Raw genomic sequence first — 15789 nt, 5'->3', positions numbered from 1 at the left:
AGCCTTTGGAGAAAGGCCAAGAGTGCATTCTACCTTGTCTGAGGCTGCCACAAGTGTGTGTGTGTGTGTGTGTGTGTGTGTGTGTGTGTGTGTGTGTGTATCGTGTAACTGTGCTGTATTTCCAGCTTGAAAGCAACTTGTTGGTAGCCGCCTTCTGTAATTTCTTGCTGGTGCTGGAAGTCATTCACAGTGGGACCTCTTACAACAACCTGTAAATGCTGTGTTTCAGGGCTTGCCCTGCCCCAACACCCAGAGCCAACCGCTACCCATTTGCAGCTCTATACTCGTACTTAATCATTCTATTTCCTATCTGCTTGCTGAGTTTTATCTCAAACACGAGCCTTAAGCTTAAACTGCCACCTAGTGTGGGACCCAAGGCTCTGTCCCTGCGCCTCCTCAGACCTCTGTATTTTATTGTGCCTGCTGCACCTCTCCGCCCACCCTATGCGGAAGAAATGTGTAGCTGCTGTCTCTCAGGAGAACCAAGAGAAGTTGCTGCTAAGAGTCCCTTTCAGATGGCTGAAAGACCATTAGAAGAAATGTCTGCCATTGCATAGTAAGTCTGTTTAAAAATGTGACCATTTTCTAATGACTCAGCTATTTAAAATATCTCCTCAAAACCAGGATAAGCATTTTATTTCCTCTAGAAATCCACTTGAAAAGACACAACATACAGCTTATGAGTCAAAACTCCCTGAACTCAGACATCTGAGTTAGGTATGAAATCCAGTCCTCTACCTGAGCACCACATCCTTGCTTTGGGGGATAGATAAAGAGTTAGTAAGTGAATATGCCAAAGAATATGCTTTGTTATTTGCTTGTTTTAATTTCTAATCCTAGTGGAGTGGTGTTTTTTAAAATATAGTAATTATTAGAAAAAGAAAATATATTAATTTATAAAAGTACAGGAAATAAACTAATTTCTATTTAAAAATACCTTCACATTTATCTTAGATTTAAAGAAAACAATAGGACCTAGAGTCCTAGGTCAGTGGTTAAGAGAACTTGCTGTTCTGGCAGAGGACACAATTTTAGTTCCCAGCACCTACATAGCAGCCCACACTGTCTGTAACTCCAATTCCAGAGATTATGACACCCTATTCTGGTTTCTGTGGACAATGTACGCACTCAGCACACATGCGTGCATGCAGACAAGCACCAAGACGCATAAAACTGAAAAATAAAAGAGAAAGAACATGGGGTTTTGTTAAAATGTAATGTTTCTGTGTCTTGCAAATTTTATTTTTATATATAGTTTACTCATTTTCTCAAGTCATAAGTCTTAGCTTGAGCACTCCAATTTCTTTTTGAGGTTTCTTCGTTGTGTAGTACAGATATGTGTCACCTCTACATAGTGACACAAATACAGTTTCATCCATGTAAAGCTTCCTAGATATTTTGGAGTGTTCCTTTTGTGAGGGTTATACATCTATATTTCATATCATTAGAGGCCAGGTACATTGAAAGAAGAGAAATCAAAAAAATTTGAAACTCAGTTTCATCTCACATAATGATGATTAATGAACATGCAGTTGAGTTTTGTGTTTAAATTAAGCACATTTATCTCTAAACCCAGTGCATACCTATTGAGTAGTTCAATATCTACTGTACAGCAAATGAATTTAGAAGAACACTGCCCTTATGAAGCAATTAATTAGATCACCAATTAGTTGATCCAAACTAATTACAGTAATAACCAAGAAAGCACATCCAGATTCACTCATATTTATTTCTTCTAAATGCTGCACTTATGTGTACCTTCCTTACATCTTCCTAAGAACTCAGGTAGTCACAGTACCCCATCAAAACAAGGATAAACATTTCATTTCTCTAGAATACATTTGAAAATATATACATTGAGAGGTCTGTTTACAATCCAATATATCCTGACTTATAGGCATATCTTTTAAGATCTAGTCCTCTACCTGGGCACTGAATGCTTATTTGGGGATGGAAGGAGGGTTAATGAATGAAAACACAAAAGATGTCGGTAGAAATCCCCCAGGAGGTACGTAAGTTAGTGCTTGGCTTGCTTCCCTCTCCTCTTTGAACTTAGATTGTATATTCGACTATGGGCCTTCTCCTTACCTCCACACCACCACATTCATGTCTCCTTGAAGACCTTGATACCAAAATAGGCTTATTCTTCATCTTACTTCAGACTAGATGTAAAGTGATAAGTTTTTTGTCCAGGCCAGCCTGGTCTACAAAGTGAGTTGCAAGACACACAGAGAAACACTGCCTCGAAAAACAAAGAAGAGAAAGAGGAGGAGGAGGAGGAGGAAGAGGAGGAGGAGGAGGAGGAGAAGTTGTTTGTGTTGTCCTTCACCTTATTCTTTGGCACAAAATCACTGGACTCAAAGCCAAAGGCGTTTCCTTCACAGGTCATTTCAATATTATCAAGAAAGCAGTGGCTTTAAGCATAACAGAGTTGGGAGGTGTGTTGGGATGAATCTATTTCAATGATGTGTTTTCTGAGTCAATAAAAGACTCCTCTGAGAAGTAGCAAAAGCAGCTTTTCTCCCATGGGGCTTTATGTTCTATAAAGATGACACCACCAGTGGCTTGTTTGTACTAAAAAGACTTTTCACTAAGAACTACCTATCTCACCCTCCAAACAACAATGCATTAAATGGTGCATACAAGCCACCAGAGGTGGTCCTGTCTCGCCCTCCAAGCAACAATGAGTAAACGCCACTGGAAGCATTCCTTTTCTTCCTCTATCCTCTTACATGTATACAGTGTCTCTTTTTATTACAGAAGGGTTTCAGGTTTCAAGTCTCTAAGAATTAGGGTCTAAAATTAAATTATCATATTCACTTTCACTTTGTCTCTAGCACATCAAAGTTTCACCTTCATACAAATAAACTAGAATAGAAAAGACTTTTTCTGAAAATATCAACAACTTGCACATGTAGTTTGTACATTAAATAAAGCTGGACAAGCAAATTTGAAGGGAAACCTGCAAAAAAGTGTCAACTGGTAACAAAGGACTACATTTTTTTTAAAAAAACTGCACATGCTCATGCATGTGTGTATATGTGTGTATGGTGTGTGAGTGTGTGTGTGTGTGTGTGTGTGTGTGTGTGTGTGTGTGTGTGTGTGTGTGTGATAGTGAGGCATCTATGTGCCACAGTGTGAGATGACAGTGAAGGTCACAGGACAACCTTTTTCACGTTTCTCCTCTCATCTTGTTGAGGTGGCGTCTCTCCTGTCTCTGCCATGCTGCACGCTCCAGGTTAACTGGTTCAGAAGATTCTCTTGTCTTCTTGTACCCATCGCTGTAAGAGTTCTAGGATTACAGATGCACACTGTCTTATGGGGTTGTTTGTGTTATGGGGATCAAATTCAGCTAAGCCAACTCCCCGACTCCCAAAAGGCTATGTTTTTTTGAATAGCAATCTGACTGTTTCATTTCTAAACAACAACCAATCAGCAAGACATTATTTTTGTTGCACTAAACAAACATTTAACCTTCACCTCCTGAGAGTGAGAATCACAAGCAGGCTACACCATGACTCAGTTCTAATATTTAGTGTTTAAAGACTCTTCTGGTATTTCGTAAGAAAGAGATTTTATTTTAGCTTCAAAGCACAGTAGAACACAGAACAGTATCCAAACATGGCTGTATTCTAATCCCAGGAACCTATGATTATATAGCAAGGGCAAGCTAACACTGTAATGGTGGCACCTGGAACTAAGTTCAGTGGTAGAGTTTTTGTTGAGCATGACCTAGGTCTTGGGTTTCATTCCCAGTGTTGGAGACAGGAGGAGGAGGAGGAGGAGGAGGAGGAGGAGGAGGAAGAACAAAAGGAAGACAGGAAGAGGAGGAGGGGGAGGGCAGAAAGGGACGGGACAAGACTGGGATGTTTCAGATGGAATTAAGGCTGATGGTCTGATATTCTTAAAATAAAATTAGCATTGGTGTGTTGGGTCCTTAACTAGAGCAAGGCACAGTGTGGTCTGTGGAGGCAGAGCCAGGAGGATGCCTGTCGATTGCTGGCCATCTAATCTAGTCAAATCCATGTGCTCCAGGTCCAGTGAGAGACTGTCTTAAAAAAACAAATTAGGGGGCTGGAGAGATGGCTCAGTGGTTAAGAGCACTGACTGCTCTTCCAGAGGTCCTGAGTTCAACTCCCAGCAACCACATGGTGGCTCACAACATCTATAATGTGATCTAATGCGCACTGTATACATAATAAATAAATATTTAAAAAAACAAATTAGATAAGAGGTGAGAAAAACACACAGCATCAAGCTCTAGCCTCCACAAACGAGTACAGAAATGCACACACACACACACACACACACACACACAAACACACACACACACACACACACACACACATGTGCACTGCATACAAAGAATAGATACCACAGAACATATTTAGAAGCTGGAAGAAAATCTAATAAACGAAGCTATTTTGAATTTATCTTCCTTATTTTCCTTCTCTTATTTAGAAAGGATCTCATTAACTGTCTCAGGATGACCTCAAACTCACAATATTCTGACTCTTGAGTGATAGGCTTATACTGCAGTGTATGAGTAACTGGCCCTACTTCAAATTAACTTTATTTGGAAGCAGGTTTGGCAACAGGGTCTCATGTAGCCCAGGATGGCCTCAAATTCATCATGTAGTTGAGGCTCTCCCTAAATTCTGATCTTCCTGCTTCTACCTTTCAAGATAATAGGTGTGTGCTGCCATGCTAGGCCGCTCCTGATTTAGTTTTCTTTGTGGAGAATATTCAATGGAAAGAAAATAAAACTGGAAATTGAGGTCAGTGTTGTAATCAAAACTACATGTTTCTTTGCTGTGTCATGTCATTCAGTCTCATGATATTACAAAAATGTTTTTAAAAGATGGGAGGGGGGCATGTGTGAGCCAGTAAGACAGGACATGTGTGTCAAAAACATGTAAATATGAGGACATATTTTTGGTAAGGAAGATTTCTTTAAAAACATATTTCAGATGAGAAATAAGTTTATATAATAAAATAAGAGTTTGATCTGAGATTAAGATAGCTGGATTTAAAAAAATAAGAAAAAAGTAGCTGGATTTTTTTTCAAAATTAAAAAGAGAAGGGCAAAACCAGGAAGCTTAAGCGCATCATAAAAGGTCACAAAAGGTTTGTAAAAGATAAAACTCAAAGATGGTCCATGTAAATGTTATTAAAATTCCTAAGGCCAAAATCCAGATCACTGATGTAAAACTAAAATCTGTCTTTTGTTGAAAACAATAAGACTTTTCGTAAGTTATTTATCTCCTCATGGTAATATTTACAAGAACAGACCTAAATAACAAGGTTTTAGGTATTTTTTTTCAAGGTCATTATATGTTTTCTTCTGGGTTTGTTAAAACTTTATCCACTTGAAAAGCTGTGCCTCACTAAAATAAGGATTTATTCAAAAATCTGTTGGCTTTTATTTAAACTCTGCTTAAATGTCACCCAAAAAAAGTTAAACTAAAATCCATGGCTCCTTCTATAAAGCTGACAAAATTTCTGAATGCTCAAATTAAAAAGAAAAAAAAGATAAGATAGCTAAAAAGACAGTCAATATTTTAGCATTTACTATCCAGGGTCAGACCCGAGGTGTGATGAGACCCCCTCTCCAATGGCTTACATCTCCAGCAAGCCACCACCCTCTCCATCAGAGAGGGTACGGGGGGTACAGCACATGATGCTGTGTAACCACCAAACGTCCAGCAAAAGATGAGGCTGAAGTCAAGATGTCTGCAGTGTGTTACCTCCGAGGCTGTGCCAGGATCCCTGTGTCCATCCTAGCTTCTGGTGGTTTGCTGGAAAATTGGCATGCCTTGGCTAACAGGAACATTCTTATTGCTGTTTCTGTCTTATCTTCACATTGTGTTTTCTTGTGTCTGCCTTTGTTCTCTCTCTCTCTCTCTCTCTCTCTCTCTCTCTCTCTCTCTCTCTCTCTCTCTCTGTGTGTGTGTGTGTGTGTGTGTGTGTGTGTGGTGTGTGTGTGTGTGTGTGTGTGTGTGTGTGTGTGTGTGTGTGTGTTGTGTGTAACACACAGACACACCAAAGAGGAGTATAGCCTACACCTAACTCCTTCTTTTGGGCCTTGATTTCCTGTCAAAAGCTGTTTCTCACAGTGAGGTATTTGGGCTCAGAATTCCCATACCTGCTTATGGCATCACAAACAAACTTTCAGAACCCCAATACTTGATTAGCCCCCTAGGCTACAAGCTATGATGCTAAAAATAACTTACTTGCTAACCTTACTAAAACAATGGTTTTTAAATTGTGATTTAAAAGCTGTCTTTTATAATATAGAAAATTGTAGGGATGGAGTATATATTTGTCAATGTTTGCCATATTATGCTAAGTGGATAAATTTTTTAAAAATGTATTTAGGAATGGCTCAGCAGTTAAGAGCACTGGTTGCTGTTCCAGAGTTCAAGTTCCAGCACCCACAGGGCAGCTCACAACTGTAACTCCAGTTTCAGGGGACTCAACACCTTCACACAGACATACATGCAGGCAAAACACCAATGCACATGAAATAAAAAATAAATTAATTAAATTTTGAAAAAAAGGAAAATTCAAATTCACCATTTTTCATTTCTACACTGCAATTGGTCTTCTTAATAACAGTTTAGCTTACATCCAACTTTTAATATTAGGGCAAGTGCTACTTGGGATAAGAATTTATAAATTCTGACTGCGTGTGTATCTAGGTTATCCTCAGTGAGGCTGTGTTCTGTGGGAACATACTAGTAAGTGGTAATTACTGGATTTATATAGTATCTATTCCATAGAGAGAGAGGTAAACACTATAATACCCCAGAGCCTCTGATTCCTCAGCATTCAAAACAGGGTTAATAATACCCAGCGGTCTCCTGCAAGATCATAGGGTCCATGTGAAGCCTCATTAAGATGCATCACTCCAATCCTCCCTAGAAGAAAGAATACAGTATGTTTGTAAGCAACTGTAGCTTCTGTCCTCGCCTTCCTGCCTTCCTCGAGGTTCATTTGAGTTCATCAAGAAGAAGGTGAAGGTATTTTAGCTACAGCCCCGGCTACACTATAGAGAGTTTTGAGTAGGTGTCTATGGCTTTGAACACAGTATGTCACCTTTTAAGCTGGAGACCCTTTCCATGTGTAAGCAGATCCCACCTGCATTTCATCTTTATACGTGTAGCTTAAGGAAAAGAAAGCTGTGCGTCTGTTCGCATGAATGGGCCAACGGCCAAGAAGAGGCGTGAAGTCTGGAAGCAAAGCTTGAGAAACTGGGGTCTGAAGTGCCCTGACACTTCCCCAGTTGTATTCAAACACTCCCTAGGTGCAGTGAGCCCCAGATGTCCCTGCCAACTCATGGGAGCAGGCCTAGCCTCCTCAGGTCTCCTGGTTTCTAAGAAGAACCTGTTGAAAGTTTGCACACCCTAAGACACACCTGTTTCTTCTTTCTAAACTCGGAATGAGCAGAGAAGCAAGAAGAGCAGATGCGGTGGACCACACGTCCCTGCTGGCGCTCTGAGTTTCCCAGGGTACGCTAGAGGACGTCTGTGAGGAGACCATTGCCAATGGGGACATCATGGAGTTGGGGACCTGGGGACCTGTCAGTGTAGCATCCTTGGCAGCACCACCCGCAAGAAGCTGAGACAAGGGATGGGGACCCAGCTGGACCTTTTTGATGCTGTCGCTCTCGCTCTAGCACTACAGGTGGGCGAAGCGGGTTCACAATTTCACTTTGAGTTGGCCCATCACGCCAACCCTCATTGTCCTTCATCAGCAAATGCCCCTCTTCTTACTGCTCCAGACTAGTCCGTTCCAGCCAAGTCCCTTAACATTTTCCACGCCATGCCCTCCCTCCCCGAGCCCCGCACCCTGCTTCCTACGCGCCCCTCCTACCGGTCTCCTCTGCAGCCCGCTCTCCGCTGATCACCCGCCCATCACCTGCTCCGCCCCAAAGAAGGAGGACCCTCCCTCCAGCCTATGGGAGACGACGTCTCCATCCCAGCCGTCCAATGAGAGTCTCGAAGCTGCTCCCCGCCCCGCGCCGTGCGTCAGGTTAAAGGCAGGCCCCATACTGGCCCCACGCAGGTCACATGCCATGTGGCGCTTCAGCGGTCGCCGGGGACTGTGCGCTGTACAGCGACTGAGCTGCAGGTGAGCCACTGGGTGTGGAAACAGGACGGACAAGGCGGGACCGGTACGAAAGACTTAGAGGTTTCTGCCTCTTCTGGAGCTCCTGAACCCCAAAACTTCTTGCTGGTACCTCCAGTACTCCCAAACCCTCTTCTGGGGTCACAAAACCAAATTATCCCTACCTTGTCCTACTTCTGTCAGCGGGCTTCTGCAGGGCCGGCCAAACGATTCTTCCATCCCAGGCTGGCGGCACAGCACGACGCCCCAGCTACCAGAGTTGAGGTGACACCGGTGCTCCAAAGGGGAGCCCGGTCCAGGGCACAGTCCTGACCCACTTTCCGTTGGACCTCTGGTGGATCCCAGAGAGAGTGGGTGGTCCTGAGTGTGGGTTACCAAGGCTGTTTGAAGTAAAGATGGGCTTTGATGTGGATTTTAGCTGTGTAATAAAAGAAGCAGTTTATGGCTCTCGTTAACAGGCTCGCACCCATCTCCTTTTTGTTCCAAGGCTGTCCTTTAGGGCTCCACGGCAGGCTGCTGTTTGTGTGGAGTTGTGCCTCCTGGAGACGAACATTTTGTAGGGATACGAAAAGCGCTGGGCTTTCTTGCTAATCCAAATCCCTATTTTGTGGTGCAGCCAAGCTTCTGTTAGAGCAGATGAAGAAACACGGTGTGTGTGTGTGTGTGTGTGTGTGTGTGTGTGTGTATGTGTGTATGTGTGTGCGCAGGTTTTCTGGGGAGGGTGGCCTTTATGAAGTATTTGAACTTGACAGCAGCAGTTTTATTTGTGTATATAGTTACCAGAATGTAAAGTGAGTGAACCCTCCTAGCATTTTGTACCTCAGTGTTGTCATGTGTATTCTTCTCTGATGAGCAACAGTAACATCTCTATCTATAATCTAAAATTCCCTGTGAGGACAACCAACTGATTTTTAGCATATCGCCCTGATGCTGCCAAGGGCTGAATTGGTGTTTTGTTTTTCTTCTTCTACCCTTATAGCCTTTAAAGAGGATATTTGTGAGATCATAATAGAGAAAACTTCATAAAATATACAGGTTGAGGAAAAAATTTTATTCTAAACAATGCCAATACTAGATAAGATCGCCCTTGCAAGATTGCAACTCTTTATCTGTTTTGTGTATTAATCCCCCCCCCAGACTTAAAATTATTGATTTGCGTTTTTCTTAACATCTGTGTTAAGTTTCCCTGCTGCCTCGATGACCCAGGTACGGTCTTTTTAAAAGTCCCTCTGCTTTTGCTTCTGTTCAAGGTTAAAACAGAAAGAGCGTAACTGGAAACTCGTCCTCCGAAATACCTGAGGCCTTGGGAGACGCAGGCTACAAGCTCCCTGGCTTAGTTATCTTTATCTTATGAGTTATTTACATCTATGCCTAAGGTATTTTACCAAAAACTTTGCAGGAAATCCACTGACTTTGAGAACTCTCTTTAAACCCAGCAGGGTACACCGCAAAGTATGGAGGGAGAAGAGTGACCAAGCCTGCGAGCGAGCTCTCCAGTATAAAGTGGGGGAGAAGATCCACGGCTTCACCGTAAACCAGGTATCCACCCATCTGTCAGTAACACAGCCATCTTCCGCTGGCAGACGGGTCCTGTCAGAGTAGGGGCTGCAGCTTTTGTCCTTGCACTCCCGGGACCTGGTAAGCCTCCTGGCTCAAGGCAGGTGCTCCACACAGCTTACCGTGAAGTGATACCCAGGCCTTAACTGTACCCTTCCAAGCCTCAGTCATTTCCCAGCCCCCTGCCCAAATAAGGCCTTTGTAGGTCAAATACACTGATGTTTCTGCAACCAAGCCTGGTCTTTCACTGTGATCAATACAGATGCTGTTTGCCTGGTCATTCATTATGATCAATACAGATGCTGTTTGCTGTTCCCTATGTCTGCTCACTCACTCTCTGTCATCAAGTATAGTTGCCTGTAGATGGACGTAGAACCTTCTTAGCTATATGCGATATACCAGTATTACTTGATTTACGTTAAAAATGGGCTTTTGTTGGCTCTTTTTCTTGTCTTTCTTTTTTTACTTTTCGGTTAAAACTTTTACTTTTTTTTTTTTAACTGTAATTATTGAACAACTTGGGCTGGGGATTCAGCTCAGTTGGTAGAACACTTGCTTAGGATCCAGGAAGTCCTGGGTTTGATCCATAACATTGTATAAAACCTGGCATATGCCAGTTGAGATCAAGGTTATTTTTAAATACTTAGCAAGTCTGTGGCTAGCTTGGGATACTCGTGTGTGTGTATGTGTCTGTGTGTGTGTGTGTGTGTGTGTGTGTGTGTAAGAAAAATCAACACTTCAAGTTTTTGGTCCTAGGCTTTGTACTAGCCTTGATGCTTTAAAAAAATACAAAAAGAAGGCAGGACCTATAAGCTGCAGCAAAAGGCCAAATGTGATAAACATGTAGAAATAAGCAAGGCCAGTGAGGTTGGAGCATTAGTTTCAGACTCAGAAAGCATTGTGGACTCTGAAAGGCTGTACCCAGGACTTTAGATTTGTGGTACAGCTGTTGGTATTGAGGAAGAGTTTGTTCAGAATGGTACGTTCTTTTCCCTATGTTCCAAACTAAGAGAAATATAAAAGAAAAGGGAATTCTTGATTGAGAACAATTGCCCTGAAAGCCCTTGTTAGGCAGCCGTCACGTTATCTCTTCGTTTTGAGTACACTGATCATCCACCCAAGTGTACCTAGAAACAGCAACCCAGCCGTGATTACACGTGTATCAGGAGCCCACTTTGTCCACGTCATTTGTGTTTCTGGGCCCCTAAGTTAGACTCAGGGGACTTGGTTCCAGTCGTAGCTCTGCCAGGAACTTCTTGTTGCGAAGTGGACAGGTTACGTTCACGACCTCTGAGAACGGAGAATGCTAGTGGTGTAGTTATCGTAGGATGGTCTGTGATTGAAGCAATGAGGACCAGCTGACATGAATGTGGAATAGGATGTGTGGGTGCCCCACTCTCTCTCACCCATACCCATAGCACACACAGGGATATGGACACAGACACGGGGGGGGGGTGGGGGGCGGGTCAGGGAGAGGGAGGGAAGAGTTTTATTGTGGTTATTATTATTATTGTTATCTTGCGGGATGGGGTGTGTATCCCTGTGTGTGCTAAGGGTGCCAGAGGTCTTCCTCTGGGATATTGTCCTCAATCTCACACACACACACACACACACACACACACACACTTTTTTTTTTTTTAGACAGGTTTTCATGTAGTTCTGACTGGCCTTAAATGTGCTGTGGAGCCGAGGTCAACCTTCAGCTTCTCCATCTCCCAGGAGCTGGGATTATGTGTGTGTGCTACTACACTGTTTCCTATGGTGCCAGGGTTGGAACTTGGGGCTCTGTGCACGGTAGGGCCTCTGCCAACTGAGTCACATCCGCAGCCTTGAGACAAGACCTCTCACTGAACTTGGAGCTTACTGATTTTGTTAGACTGACTGCGAGCCAGTGAACCGCAGGAATCTTCTGCAAGAGTCTCCACTTTCTGGGTGCTGGGATTGCTGGTGTTCGTTACTGCATCCAGCATTTTGTGGGCACTGGGAATTGAACTTGGGTACTCAGGATTGTGCAGGACACACTTTACTGATTTATTTATCCCCCTAGCCCCCAGAACCCTTTAGTTTGTACCAAGGACTCTAGAGAAGTAATAGTTCATCCCTCTGTCTCTCTCTGCTGCGCCCTCACCGAGAAGTGGGGCTGATTCATTTTTATTGTAAGACTTATGACGTGTTCAGTAGAAAGACCCTGGACACCAGGTGGACCTTGGCTCAGTGGTCATTAGCTCTGACTGAGCCTCTGCTCTCCCTGTCTGTTAATGAAGGGCTGGATGGCAGCGTGGCCCTTGCTGTTTGTGTGTGGCATGCTTAGAAGATGATTGGGAAAGAAGAAAGGAATTAGACCCAAATCCTCATGCATTCTCATCAGCCTGCAGTTGGGTCTTAATTTCCTTGTCTGTGAGATGAGGGATTTGGATAGGATGGTCTCTCCCTGGCAGGTCTGAAATGCTGCATTCCTGGCATCTGGTTTGAGATAGACCAGCTAGGTCTTGGCCAGGGGAAAATAACACATGTAAGAGGTCCTAAGTTGGGTCCCGAGAAGCCATGTTAAAACAGAACAAGCAAACAAACAAAGCAGGCATGGTGTCCTGCGCCTATAATCCCCTAACAGAAGAGCAGGGGCAGGTCCATCCCTGATGCTCACTGGCCAGTCATCCTCAGTTAGTCAGCATGTTCCAAGCCGGTGAGAGAACGTGTATCAAAAAACAAGGTGGGCTGATCCTAAGGAACAACAGCAGAGGTTGTGTGCCCCCCCCATGAGAGAGAGAGAGAGAGAGAGAGAGAGAGAGAGAGAGAGAGAGAGAGAAGAAGAAGAAGAAGAAGAAGAAGAAGAAGGAGGAGGAGGAGGAGGAGGTAGAGGAGGAGGAGGAGGAAGAGGAGGAGGAAGAGGAAGGTCCTCCTAGTGTGCTGAAGGAGCCGTGGAGCATCAGTCAGCTCACACTTTCCTTCTCTCCTCAGGTCACTCCTGTTCCTGAACTGTTTCTCACAGCGGTGAAGCTCAGCCATGACAACACGGGAGCCCGATACCTGCACCTGGCGAGGGAGGACAAGAACAACTTATTCAGGTGTGCGCTCCTTTTAAGAGCATGGTCTTGGATGTGTCTGCCTCACGCGTCGATCATACATCCTGAGATGATAGGGAAAAGTGTGCCTTGCTGGGCGTGGCAGGCGGCTCGCTGGTAAACCTAGCACTAGGGAGGCAGGAGCAATTGTAGGCGGGCCTAGGCTACATGGTGACTTCCGGGCCAGAGTGGGCTATAGAGTGAGCTCTTATTTCTACGTACCCCCCTCCCCAAAAGGAAGCTTACATGAGTTCATCTAAAGCTTCTACCATCTAGACACACTGAACTTTAGCAGGATGACTCAGTGACTCACGCATGATAGTCTGGAAGCCTTTCGTCTAAAGACTGGATGTGAGAATGATTGTTTTCAGTAATGTAGGGTGGCCCCGGGCACAGGAGTTCCCACAGGGTGTTAGGCTAACCCCTTGTCGCCTTGCCTGTCCCTCAGCGTACAGTTCCGCACCACCCCGATGGACAGCACGGGGGTCCCCCATGTTCTGGAGCACACCGTCCTCTGCGGCTCTCAGAAGTACCCATGCAGAGACCCGTTCTTCAAAATGCTCAACCGGTCACTGTCCACGTTCATGAACGCCTTCACAGGTAAGGAGGGCATCCTGAGGCAAAGCCACATTTGGTCTGTCACACACCAGCGGGTAAATTAAGTTATTTTCCAAGAGCAAGAGCAATAATTCTTTTTTAAAATTGCGTTTACTTTACATCCCGGCTGCAGTTCTCTGTCCCTCCTCTCCTTTAAGTCCTTGCCCCCCGCCCCCCCCCCCGCCCCACCTCTGTTTCTCTTCAGAGAAGGGCTGGCCTCAGTGGATATCAACCAGCCATGGAATCCCATATCAAGTGGAAGTAAGAGCAGACACCTCCTGTGAAGGCTAGAGAGTGCAAACCCAGTGGGGTAAACCGTCCCGAAAGCAACAGGGTCAGAGACGTCTCCTCCTCCCACGGGTAGGAGTCCTACAAGAAGGCCAACGTAGGGCTGGAGAGATGGCTCAGCCATTAAAGGCTAGGCTCACAATGCAGTATGGGCACAGGGCGTAGGGCAGTCATCATCAGTTACAGGTGAGAGACGTTAGAAACTTAGTTATTCAAGGAAAGCTACATCTTGATTGCGTTAATGGAAATGGCAGCACTAGGAGCTGCCCGGATGGCCCAGTTGATAAGGTGCTTGCTGTGCACTCACAGTCAGAATGCTGGCGCCCACGTGAAAACCAGTGCACACAATCCGAATGCAGGAGAGACAGGGGCTGGAGGATCTTTCTAGTGGAATTGGTCAGCTCCAGGTTCGGTGCAATGCCTTGTGTCAAAATATAAGGTGCAGAGTAATTGAGGCGAGGCTCAGAGCCGACTTCCGGCCTCGGTGTGTATACAGTGAACCAGTCAATGAAAAGCAGAGTTTTAGAACAGTGGTATGGGATTTGTCTGAGCAAGTTCAGAACAAATTTGGGGCCGTCCCTAACAGCATCTACAGTGTTGTGATTAATGTCCAGCTTAAATTAGTCAATCAAGGGCTGGAGGCATGGCTCAGAGGTTAAGAGCACTGGCTGCTGTCTTTCAAAAGGTCCTGAGTTCAATTCCCAGCAACCGCATGGTGGCTCACAACCATCTGTAATGTGATCTGGTGCCCTCTTCTAGTGTACATGCAGGCAAAGCACTGTATATATATGATAAATAAATAAACCTTAAAAAAAAAGTCAATCAAGCTTACCAGTTAAACCAGTGGAGCATCCAAGCCAGCCAGTGGATCGAGTCATAGGGAAGCTGACTGAAGAGTTGGCGCTAATGTCTGTTCAGAGAGGACGTGGGGGTTTGGGAAAGGCTAAGGTGGTGTGCTGAGTGGGAGCACACGTGCTGGCCTGCCGCCGTCTGGGTCCATGGGAGGTAAATACCGAAGGACGCTCAGAAGTGAGGCTTCCAGGCATTGCATTCCAGTAATGCATTCCCACAGGCATATTTCGTATATTTTAAAATCTCACTCTTCCTTCCTCCCCAGCTAGCGATTACACGATGTATCCGTTTTCCACTCAAAACCCCAAAGATTTTCAGAACCTCCTCTCGGTGTATTTGGATGCCACGTTCTTCCCGTGCCTGAGGGAGCTAGACTTCTGGTATGTAGAGATGGCCCACACGCCTCGGGCCGTGGTGGCGCGCTCAGCGCCCGGTTTCATTTACCCGTTTGTCGCTGGTTTAGGCAGGAAGGTTGGCGGCTGGAACACGAGAATCCAAGCGACCCTCAGTCACCCTTGGTCTTCAAAGGAGTTGTCTTTAATGAGATGAAAGGGGCATTTGTAAGTGTTCTTCCTTATTTCATTGTATTAAAATTCTTTTTTTAAAAAAATGTATGTATTTGTATGTAGCACGTTCATGTGACATTTGTATGTAGCATATAACATGCCGCGGAGCATGTGGAGGTCAGACCACAGCCTCACGTGTTGGTGCTTGCCTTCTGCCTTGTCTGAGGCGGGTTCTCCTGTTTCTCACACGAAGGAATGTGGCCCGTGTAGCTCTGGAAACTGTCCTTTTGTATCCGCCTCCCATCTTGCAATGGGAGCGCTGAGGTTACAGACTGTGGCCAGCATGTTCCTCTTTACGTGTGAGCCGGGGATTTGAACTCAGACCATCTTGCTTGTGCTTCAGCCACTGAGCCACCTCTCAGCCCGCCTCTGCATCGTGTATGTGGCTGGACTCTGGGAGACCCACTGTTGTTAAGTACACTCCACCCAGCTCCTTAAATCACCTGGCCTGGGGGCTGTGAGCAGAACCCCTTCTGTGCTGGAAGGCCTTGGTTTCATTGTACATGGTCTGGAATGGGAAGGCCTTCCCTGCCCTGCACTGCCCTGGCCCACGCTTTCTCAAGTCCGTGGAGTGGTTCTGTGTTCCAGGCCGCTCTGACTCTGGTGGCCTCTTTGAGCAGCAAATGTGTGTTCTTCTATACTCTACTTGGCATCATTTTGCCCATGACACTCGATGACAGTAACATCCTCACGTCTATATAGTTAGCAGACCAGGGAATTCTTGCACATCCGCCCTC

At 45.0% G+C, this 15789-nt stretch overlaps 1 protein-coding gene and 1 long non-coding RNA gene across 4 annotated transcripts in view; one reads left to right on the top strand and one right to left on the bottom strand.

Moving 5' to 3' along the window:
* Positions 1–254: 254 nt before the first annotated feature.
* Positions 255–7965, bottom strand: LOC311598120. 2 transcript variants are annotated; one of them, XR_014779486.1, is made up of 3 exons: positions 7876–7965; positions 6807–6920; positions 255–3292 (listed from the first exon to the last, which is right to left on the bottom strand). It is a non-coding gene; the product is annotated as an uncharacterized lncRNA (long non-coding RNA). The 2 variants fall into 2 exon arrangements; XR_014779487.1 differs by lacking the exon at positions 7876–7965 and adding an exon at positions 7418–7811.
* A 26-nt stretch (positions 7966–7991) lies between these two features.
* The window catches only part of PITRM1 (pitrilysin metallopeptidase 1), a 34378-nt gene continuing 26580 nt past the window's right edge, over positions 7992–15789 (top strand). Inside the window, exons 1-6 of one of the 2 annotated variants that reach the window (XM_084782987.1) lie at positions 7992–8133; positions 9567–9669; positions 12646–12752; positions 13198–13349; positions 14752–14866; positions 14950–15046. In XM_084782987.1, coding sequence (XP_084639113.1) covers positions 8078–8133; positions 9567–9669; positions 12646–12752; positions 13198–13349; positions 14752–14866; positions 14950–15046 — 630 coding nt within the window. In that variant the 5' untranslated portion in view covers positions 7992–8077. The remainder of the gene's footprint in view (positions 8134–9566; positions 9670–12645; positions 12753–13197; positions 13350–14751; positions 14867–14949; positions 15047–15789) is intronic. The other variant, XM_084782988.1, reaches the window with a different exon arrangement.

The sequence above is a fragment of the Acomys minous genome (assembly GCF_964271855.1).
Source record: "Acomys minous genome assembly, chromosome: 5".
Taxonomy (NCBI): Eukaryota; Metazoa; Chordata; class Mammalia; order Rodentia; family Muridae; genus Acomys; species Acomys minous.
This window is presented reverse-complemented; position numbering and strand designations above follow the sequence as displayed.